Raw genomic sequence first — 20,042 nt, 5'->3', positions numbered from 1 at the left:
TTATTTTCAGTGAAAAAAATGAGGGATGTTTGTATAACGTAGGAAGGCTATAGTCGTAACCAATAAATCAGTTTTAACTAAACTTTTTTTTTTTTTTAATGTGTGTATAGTTAGTTTTACTACAGTGATGAGGTTATACAGCCTGGGAGATGTCGGAAGCTGCTCAAGCTTCGGAGAAATGGTGATCCTTTGGGTCTTTCTCCGCGTTCAGCTTCTTCAGAGGCTCCTTCATGTCGCTCTCGTTGATCGCAGGCTGGCAGGGTTCTGTTTAGAGTGAATTAGAAACAAACTGTAATCTACTGGACTTCCCTGTCACTTCATTTTATAGGTGTATCTAGAAAAATCACTATTACGAAAGAGTTCAATGTGTTTTTTGCTAATCATTTTAACTTATCGGGCGTGGACCCCGGGGATCCTGCCGTCCCCGTTACCTTTCTCCTTGCTGGTGAACCTTTCGTAACACCTGAACAGCACGATGAGCGCCGCGGCCTCCGACAGCTGGAAGATCCCGAAGATCATGGGGAACATGAAGAGCGGGCCCGTCTCCTCCGGCGGGAAGGCCACCTTCAGGATGGTGGAGCACAGCTGGATGTTCTGACAGCCCGTCTCCATGGCAACAGTCCTCCGCTGCCTGAAGGGAGGGGACAGGCGTCTTCGGATATCACAGGCGGCGCGGAAAACAGGAGTGACGGCAGACGCGTACGAGTGGCTGAGTTTGAAGAGCGAGGAGATGACGAATCCGAAGGAGTAGCCGATGAGCGGCATGATGAAGGAGATGGCCATGAGGCTGGGCGCCAGCACCGTCATGAAGGCTTCTCCCATTTCGACGACGAGCATGACTATGACTGTCGCGACGCTCACCAGCAAGACGGAGATGCCGACCTGAGGACCAGAGCACCGTCAGCGCAAAGCGTCCATTTCAGTTCGACGGCGACTCGCCGCTTGCACGAACCTTCAGGAAGATGTTGGCGTACTTGGGCCTGTAGTGGTTGATGACGATGCCGACGCCGCAGGGCACGAGGATCAGGGCCAGCGATATGACGATCTGAGTGTACGGCACGAGCTTGTGCACGTTGGCGAAGCCCTGGCAGTAGATGTAGAGGAGGAGCGGCATCATGCCCAGAGCCAGCAAGGTGGAGCAGGAGGTCATCACGATGCTGCGGGGAGAGAGGAACGACAACTTCAGACCGCACCAATGCTCACAACTTCACCCGCATTGCTATTTTTTTACTATTTCTAATCGTGTTTATGAAGGTTTTCTGCCTGGTCAATCATCTAGCACAGAGCTGACTGGACGCTCCCGGCGTGCAGATTGGCGGGACAGTGAAGCATTGAAGGGAGAGTCAGCACAGCGGCCACACACACAGCCAGAAACGAGACTTGCAACTTCCAAACAGCTACAGTTCAGACGTCTGCCACGTAGCGCTCAGAAATAAATGTTGCGAAGTGGTCGGCCATTTTAAACTCAGCAGGTAGATCATCAGCTCCCTGCTGGATGTTCCGCCTTGATGGAACTGGACTCCAGAGAGCTAAGAAACTGGTTTTCAAATGAAATTCCATACGTTTGAATAACCAGGACAGTATTTCCTTTTCTATTTCTCTATTGAGTCAAAGGTTCCTGGAGCACAAAAACAGTCCGACATATTAATATCCTTCAAGTGTGGATTGACACATAGACTGTCCTCACAACATTGTATTATTCTCGTAACTTTTATCACTTTGGAGCGACAAGTTGTTTCCATTTATTGGGAGAGGCGGCTGGAGATAGGCATGTTTCCATTTGTGTCCGTGGAGAGTTCACTCTGCACCGTGGAGGACGTGGACGGCTGAGAAGATGAGGAGCGCCGAAGTGGGTGGTCTCTTCCTCTGCTGTCTTTTGCATCCTATTATCACGGCCGGTCCGGAGTGGGAGGTGGGACGTCCGTCCTTCACAGACACATTTTGTTTCATCTTCCTCCAGCGGCTACATTTCCTTTCTGTTGTCCTTGACAAGGAGGAACTGATAGCTGACGCGGAGTAGAAGAATCGATTTGAACCAAACAGTTTCCCCCCTGAAGTCCATCAGCTTTAAAAAAACAAAGGTCCCAGAAAACGCTCGCATTGATCGACGTTTGCAATCAGGGGGAAATCAGCTGCTCCCAGCAACCTGCTGAAAACTGATAAACACCCAATAAACAGCTGATAAACACCTCGGGACTGACTGAGCTGATCTGTAAAGTCTCTCTTTCACTCCAGATTGTTGTCTGAGGACATCATTAACCCAAAGTCCTGCTCCGATCAGGCCTCCAGCAGCCAGATGTGTTCTCCAGCTGCAGCCTGGAAAGGTTTTTTTTTTTTTTTTTTTTTTTGTCTTGAGTTTTCTTTTGAAAAATTACACTTTTTTTTTTTTTTTTTTTTTGCTCATGATACAAGAACTGTGTTGTTGTCTGCTGTCTAAAAGCCTGATCTGCACACAGAATTCCCATTTAAATGCTTTTATTAACACTGTTAATAAAATCTGATCTTAATGTGTCACGCTGTTCAGATTATGGTTCAGAGCATCTGATAAGATCCTCAGGTGTTGGATTAAGCCAGAATATCCAAAACCATGTGTCTTTTGTTGCTGGTGTGTGAAAATGCATCACATTGTTATTTTTTAATTGTTTTAAGAACAATAAGCTGTGTGATCATTCAGATCATTTAGTACTAAGATGGAATTTTGTTGGTAACTTTGTTGATGCCTGAATATTGCAAAAAAAAAAAAAAAAAGTGTTTGACAGCCTGCTTTAACAAGCCAGTTCATGAAGCAACCTGTAACGATGTTCCACACACACACACACACAGCTATACAGCTCTCTTCACAGAACTTTCATTCATTGGTATAGTCTTTGATTTTAATTAGCTGAACAATATCCTAAATTCTTCCATTAATCTGGATTGAGTAACGATCTGCTGATCTGACTGAAATCACCTTAGGTTCATGTCCCCCTTCAGAGCCAGAGCCAGGATGTTGGAGAACGCTCCTCCGGGGCTGCAGCCACACACCAACACTGCCACTGTCATCATGCCCTGCAGCTGGAAGGCCTGCAACACCGCACGAGAGCAGCTTCACACACACAGCCAGAAACATCTGTGACTCCCCATCAGATCTGTCAAGTGGTGCAGGTCAACATCAGCTATCAGTGATGGAACTAAATTACACGCTAATGACAAATACAGTATTAAAACAAAGTGTTCCTGAGTAGAACAGTAGTCTGACTACTTGTGCAGAACATGCAGACTGCGCACATGCTTCTGTAGATAACGAAAAGTTACAGCATTTAATGTGAGGAAAGTTCAGTCTTGATGCATGCATCATTCTGTGGCTTCAGTTTATTGTTCCTTTATGGTTATCTTTGCCGATTTTCTATTTCTATGTCACTTTTTTGTAATCATTATGAGGATTTTCAAGCAGAAATGGAAACATAGGGAATGATTATCCTCGCCCTTCGAACTACACTGACGTCTTGGAAGAATTTCCACAACCTCGACGCCTCAGTTATAAATAGACATCACATCATTTAGTTTCAATAAGATCACGTTAAACACTGACATCTTCTGAATACACAGAGTTCTTCTGAATACATATTTTAAACAGACTCATTAGGAAACTGCAAAGAAGCCCATCATATCTGGAAAAGTTGCCAAGTGGTTACATTAAACCTGATGTGTGCACGTCTGTGTGTGTGTCTCTGTGTTTAACCTGTGATGGGGCGGTGAACTGTCCAGGTTTTCTGTTATTTAGGCTGCTGGAGATGATCCCTGTCTACTAAAATGAAGGCATGGTAATGCTGGCACCACGAATTTTGCAGAAATACTGACCTTAGATAGAACAAAGGCGGTCAGGGGCATGACCCCGTACTGTGACAGGATAGCAGTAGCCACTCCTTTGGGTTTTAATATGTTTTTCTGAAAAGGAATAAAGGCACAGACATCTTAACCCCCTCTATATCGTGCAATCATAGCGAACTTAAACAGGCAGAGCTGCTTTTCCTGAGCACACCATGATCTTGGTTGCCTCCATGGTGCATCCCATCGACACCATGTTGATGGTCAACGCTACGATCAGGATGGTGCCGATGGTGCTGCTCGTCTGTGGTGACAGGCCGGCGTAGCCAGAACTGGAGTTGGCCGTCAAGTTGAACAGGAAGCTGACATTTTGCCCCAGACTTGGGTAAAGTAACGGACCGGTTGTGTAATCCATGATGTGGGATCCTGAGCTGCGACTTGGAAAAAAAAAAAAAAAAAGCGGCTGTCACATTATCAGAGCAGAACATGAGTGAATCAGCAACAAAACACAAGTTTTCGTGGCGTGAGTCAATAATCAACAATGAGACTGCCTGTAAAACATTTTAAACACAGACACAGACACACACACACACACACACACTGTGAATCAGATCTATTCACTGATTTGTGATTATTTTCTCATCCTATAAGTGTTCACACCTGTCAGGCCAGTTCCTGTTTAGTTTTTTTTTCCAGCTTTCTGAAAGAGTGTCTTCCTATCTTGTCTTTGTGTTAAGATACACTGAGCTTCAGTCCATAGTGCACGTCATGAGAGGCTTCACATCAATACCATCCAAATGTGTGGTGCATTTTCCAGTCATTTTTGTTTTTTGCATTACATGATTTCTTTGTTTCAAAACAGGAAAATCAGACAAATATCAGGAAATTTGTAGCACTTAAGAGCCTTGAAATGAAGGCCATATGTGTGTTTGGGTCATTTAACGTAGACTGGATCTTAAAATAAAAAAAAGATAAAGCTGCAGATTTATTGTTTATCATGCAAAACCATTTTGTTGCTCAAGCTTAGTTGTAAACTAATGCAATATGAATAAAAGCTGATCTTTAAACAACAAACTAAAATCTGCTGAAATGAGAGAAGTTTGTGCAGAGCAGTTCGTTTAGGTTGACCTGAGAGGACGACTGAACATTCACACTCACCTTTTCTTAGTTGCATCAAATCAAACACTGATGAAAGTGTTGACGCTTCGAGTCCAGTTAAGGACTTTCTGTCTGTGTGGAATTTGCACGGTCTCCGTGTGTTTGCATGGATTTTCTCTAGGTTCTCCACTTTCTTCTCAGTCCAGTGCAATATGTTGAAGTGTAATCAGTGGCAGTGTGGATGTGTGATAGTTTATCTCTGTGCCGTGCCCTGTGATACCCCGTCCTCGCTGCACTGACCCAACAGGACGGAGGCACGCACGAAGCATTATAGGATAAATGAATGTTTTTTTTAGTTTATTTTACATCATTTACAGGTATTACCTAGCCTAACATGTACCATGCTTTCCCTCTCAGGATATAGACCTCTCTGGGAATTCTCCTTGGGTGATCTGAAAGGCGTCTCCAATTAAAATGTATGATTATAAAGAAGAAACACACTTACATTGCACCTTGTTACTTGACTGAAAGAACAAACACACTCGGTATTTGCTTCTCACTGATTCCTCAAACACTCGTCTGTGCCTCAGAGTTAAATCAACTTCTATCTCCACATTTGACAGCCACGTCCTCCTCCCTGGCCAGCTCGTCTGCTGCTTTCACAGGTTTTCATTTGTCTATTATGAATTCATAAAAATATCCACAGGTGTGATTTAAAAAAAAAGAAGAAAAAAAAAAAAAGCCAAAAAAGCCAACAAAACAAATCTCCAGAAAAGTGTCAGCCTGGTACAAATTGTGTTGAAAGTGAAAATTGCACAAGTGTTCATGGAGGTCAGTTTATGGAAAAAGTCAGAAAAAAAAAGAACTGGCAAAAGAAAATTTTGAAAATGATTCTCCAGAGGGGGGAAAAAAACGCTGCTTTCTCAGCTTGTAGTTTAAGTCTGACAGATTTGTTTGCAGGCTGGATTAGATTTACCTGTTTCTCCAAAGGTCTTCTCTTCTCTTCTCTTCTCTTCTCTTCTCTTCTCTTCTCTTCTCTTCTCTTCTCTTCTCCTCTCTTCTCTTCTGCAGTATCAGGTCCTTTCAGATGTCACTCCTTCTGTAAGTCACATGCGGCCCTGGAACGCTTGTGCAGAAGTGCCATCTAGTGCCGTTGACCTCTGGAACCTTTCAGTCAGGGAACCTTCAGTAAAGAGGCTCTTCATCAGTCTTCCAATAGAAACAGATCTCCCAGTGCTCTCCACTTTGTTTATGTCTTTGAGGAATATCTCCAAATGTTTTCTGTTGGACTTGATCATGACGTTTGAGTGTGGCGAGGAAAAAGGGGAATAATTTATTTTCTTCAACACATTTTGTATATTTGCTTGTTAGTACAGAAAAGTACAAAAGTAAAAAAAAAATTGATATATTATTGGAAAGTATAGAAATAGAAAAGGAAGATACTCTATAATCTAATATAATTTGTGAAAAGGGACATTTGTCATTAAAGACAGCTACTGGAGAGTTCATGCCCATAACAATGAGGAGATTAACTGATCTAACACATGGATCTGAGCAGCGACTGGGAGTGATCCAGTTAGCGCAAACTCAGAAGTGGTGCATTTCATTCATCCATCCATCTTCTCCTGCAGGAGGCGAGTCTGGGAATAGCTGCATGAACCAACTGAAACCAGTGTCAGTCATAGCAGTGTGAAGTGAGGTTAATGGCTTGTGAAGCAGAATCAAGTTTACAGTTTTCAGCCCAGCAGGGTGGATTATTCACCATTTAGTCGACAACAGTTCACAAGTTAGATATCAGATTTCACAATGCAATTCAATAGAATAGAAAAGAATAGAATAGAATAGAATAGAATAGAATAGAATAGAATAGAATAGAATAGAATGGAATAGAATAGAATAGAATAGAATACAATATTAACAGAACAGAACAGTAAAGTACCAAATAAGTAAAAGCGGAGTATTGAATATTATTATGTACAAGAAAATAATCATATTTATGAGGCAAGCTGGGAATAGCTAAATATGCAAATTTGATAAAGAATTATCACTGCTGATTGATCAGCTGCCCCCTCATGTGAAAAAGCTGGCCTCATCAGAATATTAACAAATGTTATTGACGTACTATAAGTTAAAAAAAACAACAACAGCCTGTTGGACAGAGCAGAAAAACCTCACCAAAAAGGGGATCATGCGACTTACAGCTTTTTTTTATTATATGCTTAGATTGCTGAGCAAATGAGGCAGGTTTCAACACACATGATATCATAATAGAATATATTTTCCAAAAACTAGCATTTCATCTTAATTGGTAATTCTAAAAATATCCTCAGGTGTGAATTATATCGTGTATGAGTCGGTTTATCCTTCTTTCACCCAAAGTGACCTGGGATCTGCTCCAGAGGTGAACAAATACACTCACCAACCACTTTATTAGGTATGCCTGTCCAACTGCTCATTAATGCAAATTTCTAATCAGCCAATCACTTTGCAGCAACTCAATGCATTTAGGCATGTAGACATGGTCAAGAAGGTCTGCTGCAGCTCAAACCGAGCATCAGAATGGAGAAGAGAGGCGATTTAAGTGACTTTGAACGTGGCATGGTTGTTGGTGTCAGACGGGCTGGTCTGAGTATTTCAGATACTGCTGATCTCTAGGGTTTACTGAGGATGGTCCGAAAAAGAGAAAATATCCAGTGAGCCGCAGTTCTGTGAGAGAAAATGCCTTGTTGATGCCAGAGGTCAGAGGAGAATGGCCAGACTGGTTCGAGCTGATAGAAAGGCAACTGTAACTCAAATAGCCACTCCAATGGATTGATCTACTCAGCAATCATCACCATGTTTACTTCTGCATTTTCATTCCTCGTAATTGCTGTAGTTAATTGATGGATCAGTTTCTTTGTAAACAACTCAGCCTGTTAGCATGACGAGAAGTACTCTACCCCCCAACTGATGGTGTCTCTGGCAGTGGCCCCGCTTCCTTCTTTTTATAAGTCATGCACTGACAACAATGGGAAGAACAAAAAGAAATCAGTGATGGTGAGTGCATGCTGGGGCCCTTCCAGTACAGTCTGCTATATGCTGCAAGGGGACAAAAGGAGGGCATTTTAATGGTCTAAACAGGCCGTCCCCATCAGGGCATGGGGGGAAGGGAGGGAGATTCTGCCTGGACTCGTCCGCCTCTCTCATTGTAGTTTCAGCCCAGTGCTTCACATGTCGAGATTTTCAGATTTTTTCTTCTTCAATCCCAGCCGAAGCTAATCAGGGAGAGTGTCTGCTCGCGATGAGCTCCCTGCAGCCTGAATATGATCATGAAATGGTGCTAAAATACTTAATCACTAAGCTCAGGCCTGGGGGCAGAAAAACATGCATTGGGGGTGCGGCAGGAGTTTTCTGTAAACTCTACCTCATTATCATATTTCTTCTGTGGCATTGGCCATCTATCCCTTCAGGTAATTTGAATGCAATTGTGGTGCAAATAGATAGTTTCTCGCTGTCAACCATGAGGATGGAAAGGCTTCACTGCAACAGATGCATTATTAAAGCTTGGCCTTATTGTGTTGTCATCTTTCAAATAGGCTATACTGTTACGGACTATTTTCTGGGTGACCCTGTTTGGCGTCGCTGCTGCAGGACATACAGTGCAATTCAGTGCTTTGGGGGAGGCAAAATAGCCAGAACGGTCAAGAAACAGAGGTGAGGCAGAATGGGAATTGATGCACAATAAACCGCTTGAAGGTGGAAGAGGCAGAAGGATGAAGGTCATTGCAGGTCTTAAGCTCTGTATCTGCAACGAGAACAGAGTGTCTGCAGCTGTCCTGGCCTTTGACCTGATGAGAGAATGAATGCAGCTTCACCCTGCTTGTTTTTTTTTTTTTTTTTACACGTATACTGATCCACTGTTGCAGCTCAAAATAATCCACAGTGTAAGCTCCTTATCTACAGCACAAATTTGTGAAAAAGGAAGCACCAGAGCAGATTATTTGCAATTTGTTTCCTGGACCAGCCCCCACTCCACATGAGACATTTGTTCATCCAAATTGATGTAAGTATTGCTTTTTTTGTTCAAAGTGTGTGAGATAAGAACAGTGTGCAGCAGGACATTATATGGTTATTGAATGATTATTTGTTTGGTTGTTTGGTCAATAAGCAAAACAAACCAAAAAAAAAGAAAAACATCAAAAACAATTTGCTCTATTTTAGTACAAAGAGTGGTGTATTCCTCTTCATTGAATTTCAGACACTGCTCCCACTGTTTCACGTCCGACCTACAGCTTCTGGCTTAATATAGCCAGTTATTTAAATTTTGGAAAACATCAGAACATATCTCATCAACCGATACCACTCAAAAGTGTAATTCTTTCTTTACCAATGTGGAAAAAATGATAAGTATATCCATGTTTCCCTTTAATTTGCATTCCTGTTATGTTTGTTTCAATAAAGAGACTGTATGGAAAAAACAATTCATGGTTATTATGCATCAGAATCCTTAAGTTTGATGAAAGTAAAGACAAGGACATCTATGCTTTTTTTAAATTATATAAGCACAGTGGTTAGCACTCTCCTGTCACAGTGAGAAGGCCATGAGTTCAAAAACTGGCTGGGCATTTCCGTACAGTTTGCATGTTCTCCTTCTTGTTTGCATGATTTTAAGAAAATGGGAGAGTAAAAATACAAACAATAGCAGTTCTTAAATGTTTGAAATGTCTTGATTGTTGTATATATCTGTAGCTTTATATAAATGTCCCTAAATGTGTGTTATTTTATGTTTCTTGATATCATTCAGTCTCCTCCGTGGCCTTATTTAGCTTTTTGGCGTTCAATAGTATTGAAACTACAATTCCCACAATGCATCATAACGGAAAAGCCTCCGTGGCGTTGCCGACGATCTCGATGACTAGCGGATGTTGTAGTTTTTTTAATAAATATATGTCTGTATATGAGATATACTCAACTACCTATGCGATGATTGTAATTTTTAATACGGTGAAAACATTTTATTAGAAATATTCTTGGAAATAAAAGTTTTTGAAAGCGTGGATTTTCTAATTTATATGCCGACAGCCCGGGCTTGCACGACTACACTTCCCAGAAGCCACCTGGTCGCAGCGCGTGCGCGACGCGCGTCAGCGGCCGTGTGTGTGGAGCGCAGTCACGTGGAGACGGTTGGGTCTGTCCAAACAGAACGTGAGCCGCTACTAGCTTCAAGCTGTCCGTCTGTAGCAGCGCCTCTCGGTGCTAAATGGTGTTTTTTTAGCCGCCCGTCCCTTTAAACCAAACTATTCTGCCGCAGAATGAGTGATAACGATGACATCGAAGTCGACAGTGACGTGAGTATAGCAGCTCTCCGCCTCTCTCCGGACGTTATTTGCAAAGTGAGGATTTAGCTCTGACTAGCCGCTCAGCTAGCGTTAGCGCCCCATAAGCTGCTAGCTCTGCTCCAATAAGTATTTTCTGTCCGGATTGATGTTAATGTGTAAGAAACGCCAGCTTTCACTGCATCGCTAGCATGCTAAGTTGTTTTATTCATATAGTGACTTCAGCGAAACTATGAGACTTGCTGGACAATTCTGGCTACAATTGTACTTTTTGTTCTGTTTTTTTTGCAGGAAGAATCACCGAGATATCACTCTGTGGTGCGTAATGCTGGGGGGGATTTGTCCACGGTCGAAAAACATGTTTCAAAGTTGATTTCTTTGCCACACTTTGACCTTTTTTTTTGTTGGATAAATGGGTAACATTGTGGTATCGAGGTTGGTAAAATTATACGGCATGATAGTTGTGCTTGAGCGCTTGAACATAGGCAACTTAATTTGTGATGAACATTAATATTTTTCCAGCTATTTTCCAACCGAGGCTCATGTATGTCACAGTGATCGTGCCTCGGCGTACGTGTTGGTCGTGCATTGCAGGGTATCCCCCCATCCTGTGTGTACAGGACCATAGGGACACGGCGACACGACATCTATATTTAGACCAAAGCTCTATCTCCCTTCAAAGGCTTCTTCTTTTGGGTTATTTTTTCCGGTTATTTCAGAACTCCGTTGTCTCCTCTCCCTCGGTTCACTTCACACCGCGGGGATTCCGCTCATGATCGGGTCCTGCATTAAAACCACACATCTAGGTCACCTCGAGTGGAGAGGCTGCGTGGATTGTAGTTTTTATTGTGCCTCCGTGGTGGCGGCGTTGATGGAGGCGAGGCGAGGAGCGGCAGCCGCGCCTGCTGCATCTCGGACGCGGCTTCGTGTCAGGAAGAGGTGCAGCAGGGATGTTTTCCTGTATTGCAGCCGGTGATTAGAGCCATCTTCTCTCTCCAGGCAGCTCCGTGGCTGGCAGGCTAAGTGAATGACGTATAGCTGCATCTCATCCAGGAGGAGCAGCAGAGAGAAAAACACCCTGCACGACTTTTAGTTCCTGCACAGTCTCTCCACCTCTCACATAATCGAATTTACCACTCAGTGTTATTTTCACTCGTACATCAGGGATTATTAATGTTCATATGGAATATTTGTGTCAGTTCCCTGCAGAACGCTCCCTCTTTTTTATGTTCTTAATAATCTGGTTCATAACTGCTATAATATTCAGTTTGGAAAAATTGTTTTGGTTACCCAATATGCACACATATAAATAAATCTAAAGAAAGTGTAGAAAACATCTAAACAAAATGGCTATATAGTCCAGGAGTGAGAGAATAATGTAAGACTGCACAATATATTGCAATTGTGATCAACATGTGCAGTTATACAGATCACAAAAGACTAAATATGAATGTTTCATGCCTGTGTAAATGTATTCATAAATAAAATTAATGTTTCAATCTCAGTAAGTGCCTGAGTAACGTATCAATTGACAGTTTAATTTCATATCTGGTGGCTAGAAAACTGTTCAAAAACTAGAATGGGAACAAATTAACAATTTATTTTTTTATATTTATCACAAATCAGATTAGAACAATACTTGGAAACATTGCTGCATGTTGCATTTTTAGCTCATGTGCAGCTGTACAATGATAGCTGGATTCTGTGGTTTTAGATTGTTCCAACGTGTGAACTTTTTCTCCAGCAGTAGTTTGTAATGTTTCCAAATTTTGTTCATATTGATGGTTTATGAATGTTAGTCAGAAGTGAATCTGTAAAACTATACAGTGGTTGCACAACTTTATTATCACCAGGTTAAAGCTTGCAATTATAATTTGATTAGTGTCCATAACATGGTTCACAAATCTTTTACCTCTTATCTCAAAAATATTTTCGACTAATAAAATTACAATCTGGAAACTTTGAGAGGGAGTATTCGGCAGGACTGTGGTAAAAGGTATGTTCAGACTGTAAAATGCAATAATTGAACATCATCAATATTTGAGCCAGATGAAGGATTCTACAAAAAGTTAGGTGTTTAAAGTCTTATTAAAAAAAAAAGGTAGTAAAGGTAAAGCAATTTTTCAGGACAAAAGCAAGATAGCTATGTCAGATTGACAAAATGTATTGATCTTGGGTGTCATTGCACCCAAAGTCATGTGTCCGTGTATATACATCTTACAATGGGATGTAATTGTTCCCCGTCAGTAAAGCCAAGAAATTACTCAAATTTCCTTCAGCATTTGACAGTTATATTTTATGCTAATTATCCACAGCGAATGTGAGTACAATAGTTAATAAAAACTGGTCCGTAATGATCCATCCTTATGTGCGTTTTGAACCTTTGTAGTGGTGTCTGCACAGAGGCACACGGGGACATGCAGGGAGTCTGTTGTTTGCAGATAAATCTCAGAAGGTTAGATAAGACGTTGACTGACGCTGTCCGGCTGGATAGTGAGGAGGGACACCTCACCATGTCATGTCAGTTGTGGTATGAATATAAATCTTTTCAGCATGTCAGGATTTTAAAGAGTTGCCAGTGTAGACATTAGAGGCATATTTTAGTTTGCTGCTTAATTTTAGGATAATTGTAGAACATGTAATTGGCCGAAGGGATCACAGGCAGTCTGCATTGGTCACACTGGTCTTTAAATACACTTAATTAAAAAAATCAACAAATATCTGAAAGATATTTTGCATTTAATCTTTAGACAGAGAGGAGAGGGTAATTGCCATGTTTTTTTTCTCTTTTTTCTTTTGCAAAAAAACCCTAAAGCATCCAACTGGCATCAGAAAAGCTGTGCTTTTTTTTCTTCATCTAACCCAATAGCAGTTAATATGATCTAATGATGTGACGATAAATAGGAAGTCATTCAGATATTGAGCTAAAAAAGGAGTACTTGACATGAGAGTTTGAGGGGCTCATTCTGTTACAAAAAAAAAAAAAAACTGCTCAAGACTCTTTTATAGTGAAATAACTACTTTTTTTTAACGTGAAGGCCAAGTTCTTTCCGTCATACTTGCTAATTTGCTAAAAGTAGCCTCATTGGCGTGCTGAAGCGTCTGGTTTATTGGTGTTTCCTCGTCCTCCACCAGCCTGACAGACATGGAGACGCTAATGTGGAGAATGTGAGACGGTAGCCGGGAAGCAGCAGCAGCAGCAGCTCTTCCTCTCAGCACCTGGAGCTCTTATGTAACACTCCCCGGCCAGGTATGAACAGCGCAGAGGCAGCCGCTCCGGCCGGCATGTCCTCAGACAGCAGAAGGTATCGGTTTTATGATGAGCTGATAGTGGTTGCGCTCGTGTAATTGGACACCTGTTTTGTGTGTGTGTGTGTGTGTGTGTGTGTGTGTGTGTGTGTGTGTGTGTGTGTGTGTGTGTGTGTGTGTGTGTGTGGTTTGCTTAGCACGCAGCTAAAGAGGCAGCACAACATGTCTGAGCACATTGAGCAGTATTTAATATGTGTGAACCCTCACAAGCCGAGATCGTGGCCATCTGAAAACATTCACGGAGAACGAGAGACGTGTTCCTGCCAACTCATGAAAATTCCAGTTTATCGTTGAGGAGCCCTTTGAATCTTTTATTCTGGATGGCTGATATGTTACAAAACTGTAGCAAATGTTTTGGATTTTATTTTATCCTCACATTCTAGTGGAAACGTGCATTTACTTTGCCGTTAAAGAGAAACACTCTCCTCTTCCTTTAAATCGAGTAACTACTTTCAAAAGATTCAGTTTGGCTTGCTTAACAACACAGATGCGTTGAAACCCAGTGTGACATGGTGCAATAGAAACACTCGGCAGTACATCGTCCCTATCTGACTGAAATGGATCAGGTGACCTGGCGTAACCTTGTTAGTTCAGATCGCTTCTCGCTGCCGGAGCCCTGAGCACATCTGTCATACGTAACGTACAGTACTGTGAGACTGATCAAAGGTCAAACTCGCATGATATTCATGGTGCATTGAAACATATATCAATTTTATCAGTTTAGTATTGATTTGGACAGTCTAATCTCAGCCACCATGTCCAGATCACTGCATGGTAACTCTTGGCAGTTTTGTCATTTGTATACCTTTAATAAATCATTATTACAAGTAGAAGAAACACGTTTGAGCTCATCCGTGGATCTCATTCCCCTTTTGAAAGATTGATGAGGCGAAGTAGCCTACCAGGTGTGAACACACACCCAAGATCCAGTTTCTGTTTGATGCACACACACATATCTGAAATACTTCGAATGTTGAACGTCATCGCATTTACTCGATACAGAAAATGAAAACGGTCGTTGTGAAGATGCCAAAGCTTTCAGTGATATGTCGGTGTTGCTCAGTGAGGATCTGATCGCGTACTCGCCGACCCTCCTTCCTTTCCTCTGAAATCATCCGCGTGAAAACCACCGCCAGACTAGTAATTGCACATACCATCAGCAGCAGTCATGTTTTGTTTGTGCCGGGGTCAATGGAGGCAGAGGAGTCACGCCTCGCTGTGGATCATACGCACAGTGTCCCGCTGGATTTGTCTCTTCAGGTTGCTGCGTGGTATTTCCTCCACAGCAGCTGTCTGAAGGAATCACGAGACAAACAGCGTGGGCGGCGTTAAATGAATATTTGTGTTTTTTGTCGGACGTTTACCTTCGTCCCAAAAACACTTGGGTTGTTTGAGGTCTGACTTGCAGTTCTTTGTATCGCCTCCTCGATCAGGCCGTTTGATTACAGTCACACTCCGTTCCTCCCAGTGAACTCATGAAGCAGCGGAGGCTTGTTTTAACCTGCGCTTCACCTCCGCCGGGGACTCGTTGGTTTCCGCTGCGATCTGTGGACAAACTGAGTCAGATGATTGGAGCTCACATGACCTTCAGTTTGTCCTCCCATCTGCCCGAGGCGGCGCCGTCGCACGTGGAGCCGTCAGCACTCGTAGTCCTGGGCGTGTGTTTTATCAAAGCCTTGCTGATTGGACGTGAGCAGCGCTGAGGCAATGATAAATAATGAAAACAGTTCTGATAACGCTCAAGTCTTTGCTTTGTGGAAGCTGGACGCTCTCTGATTTGGTGTCGGGCTTAACGTCTGCTGACAGCATGGATTAGTCCAGATAGTGATTTGATTGGACGCCATGATGGTTTGGCCTAAAAAACAAAACAGGTCCGACACCAGATCTCCTGCCCACATGACTCCGGTCATGTGATGAGGGTGGCCATCTTGTACGTTAAGCAATGCAAACGAAGAGGTTGAATTTTACAACCTGTTTTCAAGTTTCCCTCCAGCTGGCGTTCGGTGTAGTGATGACTTGGTTGATTATGTAGAGTAGCTTTTAATTCAGGGTTTCTATGAGGCATTTAGGCTCATTAAATTTTGTGAAAATTAAAGCTCTCAATGGCATTTAAACAAATCATTAAAAAAAAAAACATTTGATAATTTTTTCATATGAAAATCATCTTTCACAGAAAAACTTTACAGCACAGCAGAAGCCATTGTGAAGCTTTAAATTTGAGTGGCTGTTTACTGCAGAAACCCTGTATTTGAGTGTAAAACGTGGCCCATCTGCACGTCTTTATCGTCTGAACTCTGAAGATTTAAATAAGAAAGCTGTGACAACACCTTGGCTCATCCATGATTCATGAGGCCATTGTTGGCCGTCCTGCCGTTTAATTCGCTCCCGGTAATCCCGAGCCAGGATCGTCTGCTGCTCTCATAGTTCCTTCACCTCACCCTCCGTCTGAATGACAGCCGTGTCTTTGACTTTGACCCTTCTCACCAGCGCGAAAGGCGACTCCTCCTGTGTCCTCCCGCAGAGACGAAGGGGCATAAATACACCGGGGAGGGGGGTCACCGGGGTCGCCGTAAAGGAGGACGTGTGGAAGAAAAACGGCCTCAGTCAGTTTATGTCCTTTTAATGGGAGGTCAGCAGAGGTCACCGCCGTGCCTGCCAAAGCCTCCGTCTTTACCAGGAATTGACTTCTAGTCACATTGACACCTGGAAGTGTCTCCACGCTCAGGCCGCTGCGTTTGGTGATTCGTTGGTGTAAAGATAGTTGAACTTGAGAGATAACTCAAATATGACGCTTCATTTCGTGGGTGTTTCTTGTGTAGTTTGATCTCAGTTCTTGAGCTTCCTCGGGCGGTAAAGATGCTGTAAGGAATCATGAACTGAGGATGTTTCATTTCAGCAGTTTGAACTTTACAAGGACAGTTTTTGTGAATTGTCCTCGATTATCAAGCCTACTGAAGATTATAGCACGCTGTGTTCTTCGCAGCCGTTCCACAGAAAGAAACCTTTTTGTTTATTTTTTCAACTTGATTATCAAACTTGGCTGTTGAAGGATGTCCGGTGTCGCAGGACGCTCGATATCAGAAGAGATTTAGCGCAGCCTCGCCAACCATATCAAATATTTATTGTCCTTTTAATAATGGTGGTACTATCTGTAATGAGTATGATTTCCAAGATGGCGTGCGTTGTGTATCAATCTGACACTGGCCTGAATAATGGATGGAGAAGCTCCTCAGGCTGTCAGCTGTCAGCAAGTAGAATTTTTTAATTTTTTTTAAGGTTAAAATACAAAGTTGTTAATACTGTTTAACCACATTCAATTTGGTCGAGAGCATTTGAGTCAGTTTAGTGGTTTAATGTGTCTTAAAAAAAACAAGTGGTTCTTGATGCTGTTGCATTCAGTTCAGTGTGAGTTTCCCCCCGTACGTCCTCAAAGCGGAGCGGCTTTTCCCAGCAGTGGCGCCGTCCGTGCGGGCCGCGCCCCGAGGCGGCCGGACCCCCGCGGTCCACTCCCCCACACTGCTCCGCCGCCCGGCTGAAGGCCTTGTGACTCTTGTCATTGCAGGCAGACAAACGGGCACACCACAATGCGCTGGAGCGCAAACGTAGGGACCACATCAAAGACAGCTTTCACAGCCTCCGGGACTCGGTGCCCGCCCTGCAGGGAGAAAAGGTTGGTAAAGCTCAGCCTGTAAGTCCCCACAGAAACACCCCAAATACTCACACATTCATGTTCTGTGTTTTCCGTGTTGTTGAGATGCTCAAGTGCAGTTTTCAGCTCGATGCGTTGAGGGACTTTCTGCTCACGAGGTGGAGTCAGGGATGTCGTGTGGAGGGAAACGGCGGGCGGCGCCGAGAGCAGGACAGATGGCGGAGGAGTGCAGATTGGCTCCGATGCAGCCTAAATACTTGGACCAGCGTCAGGAAGTTATTATGAGGAAATTTTGTTGCTCTCTTCCTGTTTTGACATGGACATTGTGCACATTTATGGTGTGTGCGCTAACCGGGCAGACCGAGAGAGCAGTGGACTTGGCAGAGTAGTGAGCGCAGCAGATTGATGCTTCTTGCCGGTTTTGATCATGTAAAGCTTTTCCCAGGCTGTGTGCAGACTGGAGCAGGAGTGGTGAATATTGGGGCTCAGCAGTCCTTTATTGTGTTGAAAAGACTCAATATTTAAAAATATCTGTCAAGTCTTGGAGGATCACTCCATTTTTTTTCATCTGATGACTTTGGTCTCCCCGTCTTAAGACCTTTGATAGATTTCATCCAGTTAAAAATGTTTAAGTAATCAGTGTAAGAAGTAAATGTGTTAAAGTCGGATCGATATCCTCGATGGTTATTGAGCGTCAGTCTGTAGTTCCAGTCTTCACATTACTCCTGACCGTAGTTCATTAGTTTCCATCATTGTGGACAGCACTGGATGTCCCGGTCGCTCCTGGACTTGAGTCCGGAGCGGCGCCGCAGCATTTGCGGCCCGTCCGCTGGCAGCCAGCAGTGCTCTCTGGCAGTAAGGCGTCGGAGCCGCAGCCTCATCTGTAGACGTCAAACAGGAGTGCGAGAAGGCTACGAGAGGTTCAGAGGAGGCGAGCTGTACAGAGAAACAGTGTGCGTGAAGGCAGGATTACAGGAGCAGCAATGTTTGTTTGTGTGTGTTTTTTATTTAAAATGTGACAAAGACTCTGTATACTTGCGTCATTGCTTCAATTTTTGCATGTGTCACTAACAGCAGTCTACCAAACAGGCGTCTCGAGCTCAAATCCTAGACAAAGCCACAGAGTACATCCAATACATGAGGCGAAAAAACTACACACACCAGCAGGACATCGACGACTTGAAGAGGCAGAACGCTCTGCTCGAACAACAAGGTGACCCGCCGCGCCGCCCGCCGCCATTCTTCACGTCTCTGTGGCGATACTGACGGGTCTGTCTCATCCTGGTCTCGCAGTGCGCGCTCTGGAGAAGGTGAAGGGCTCGGCCCAGCTCCAGTCCAGCTACTCCTCCTCCGACAGCAGCCTGTACACCAACCCCAAAGGCAGCGCCGTGTCGGCGTTCGACGGCGGCTCGGACTCCAGCTCCGAGTCGGAGCCCGAGGAGCCGCCCAACAGGAAGAAGCTGCGCGTGGAGGCCAGCTAGAGCGCCGACTGAAGTCTGGGAGGGAGGGAGGGAGGCCGAGAGACCCCAACCCTCCTAACCCCTCCCCTCCCTCTCGCTTCCTCCGTCCTCGCCCGCTCTCCTGGGGTCACACCGGAGACTCGTGACCCCGCCGACCTCCGTCAGCAGGAGAGTGGGAAGTACAGACGACCGCCTCGGTCCACCTCGAGAGCTTCAGGGTCCCCCCCTCCTCCTCCTCCTCCCCCCTCGCTTTACTTTCGGCTCCCTCCCTCCTTGAACATCATCTACAATCGTGAACCCAAAAAGAGGCAGCTTGGCTCCTTCAGGACTCGATGCTTTTTTTTGTACCCTCAGTAAAGCCCCTCCTCCACAGAGGGACGGGGCCAGGTGTACTCTTTTAAGCACTGCTATATTATATTTTTGTTTTTTGTTTTTTTTTGTTTGTTTTTTTCTTGATAAAGAAGAAAACCCGTTTAGGACTGACACACACACACGCGCCGCGATGAATTGTCCTGAAAACGTTTTCCTTTCTGAAATAAAGACAGACCGAAACATTTGTAGCTCACTATTTTCCAGTGAAGAATGTGAAGCTGCTCTGAGCAGACGTTATTGAAGTGAAAACCCCGCCTCAGGCCCACAAGGATCACAGGCGTTTTTCTGCCCCCCACACACACACAGACACACACACACTCGTTACCACAAAATTCAAACTGTCAAAATGAAATTGATGTGTCGAAGGAGAATATTCCTGAACTCGTATCGTATTTTGTCCTTCAGCTTGAGGTAGTGAATGACTTTAGGTGGCTGAAAACGTCTAAGCATCTCATTTTATATATTATATGGAAGACAAAAAAAAAAAAAGAATTTGATTGGATGTTTCAAAACTATGTTATGCATTTTGTAGTAATCACACCAGTCATGGGGAAATGCCAATTTGTCACATGTAGTTTAAGGGTTTGAAATACGTATTGAATGTCAATCGGTAGCTCTCGAATGAATCCCTGTTGATGTGTTGTGCTTTACACGGTAAAAAAAAAAAAAAAAAATCTATATATTGTTGCTGAACCCCCCACCCCACCCCCCCCATCCCCACGGGAAAAAAAAAGGAGGCATTCTGTGTCTAGGAAACGTGTGTGTATGTATATTGTTTCCATTTTAATTCCATTTAGGAGGATATAATTAGTGTAGTAGGTCTTTTTTGTCTGATTCCATTCCATGGAAATTACAAGTATGTTGTACATACTGCCAACAATTGTCTTGCAAGTTGAGGCCTACCTTTACTATGAAACTATAAAATAAACTATTTTATCCTTTAACGCTCTCCCTGTGGTTTCTCCATTTACCCCCCTCCGTCTCTCTCTCTCTCGCCACTTCAGGTTTTTCTGGTTTGTCACGACCGCCAGC

The 20,042-nt window shown here is 43.6% G+C and overlaps 2 protein-coding genes across 9 annotated transcripts; one reads left to right on the top strand and one right to left on the bottom strand.

Moving 5' to 3' along the window:
- Positions 1–163: 163 nt before the first annotated feature.
- Positions 164–4,222, bottom strand: slc10a1 (solute carrier family 10 member 1). Its single transcript, XM_030110818.1, has 7 exons — positions 4,022–4,222; positions 3,841–3,927; positions 2,951–3,063; positions 953–1,157; positions 704–882; positions 432–631; positions 164–264 (listed from the first exon to the last, which is right to left on the bottom strand). Exons 1-7 carry the CDS (start codon positions 4,220–4,222, stop codon positions 164–166), a joined length of 1,086 nt encoding a protein of 361 aa, XP_029966678.1.
- Positions 4,223–10,067: 5,845 nt separating this feature from the next.
- max (myc associated factor X) lies at positions 10,068–19,952 on the top strand. 8 transcript variants are annotated; one of them, XM_030109668.1, is made up of 5 exons: positions 10,068–10,232; positions 10,512–10,538; positions 17,092–17,217; positions 18,268–18,391; positions 18,472–19,952. In XM_030109668.1, the coding sequence occupies exons 1-5, from the start codon at positions 10,197–10,199 to the stop codon at positions 18,657–18,659; spliced, it is 501 nt and encodes a 166-aa protein (XP_029965528.1). In that variant the 5' UTR covers positions 10,068–10,196; the 3' UTR covers positions 18,660–19,952. The 8 variants fall into 8 exon arrangements, with proteins under 8 accessions (XP_029965528.1, XP_029965532.1, XP_029965531.1 ...); XM_030109671.1 differs by having other exon boundaries at positions 10,069–10,232; positions 17,092–17,199; XM_030109669.1 differs by having other exon boundaries at positions 10,069–10,232; positions 17,092–17,199; positions 18,253–18,391.
- Positions 19,953–20,042: the final 90 nt, after the last annotated feature.

Source organism: Salarias fasciatus, chromosome 15 (genome assembly GCF_902148845.1).
Source record: "Salarias fasciatus chromosome 15, fSalaFa1.1, whole genome shotgun sequence".
NCBI classification, from domain to species: Eukaryota; Metazoa; Chordata; class Actinopteri; order Blenniiformes; family Blenniidae; genus Salarias; species Salarias fasciatus.
Note: the sequence above shows the minus strand (reverse complement) of the source record. Positions and strands in the feature narration are given on the sequence as shown.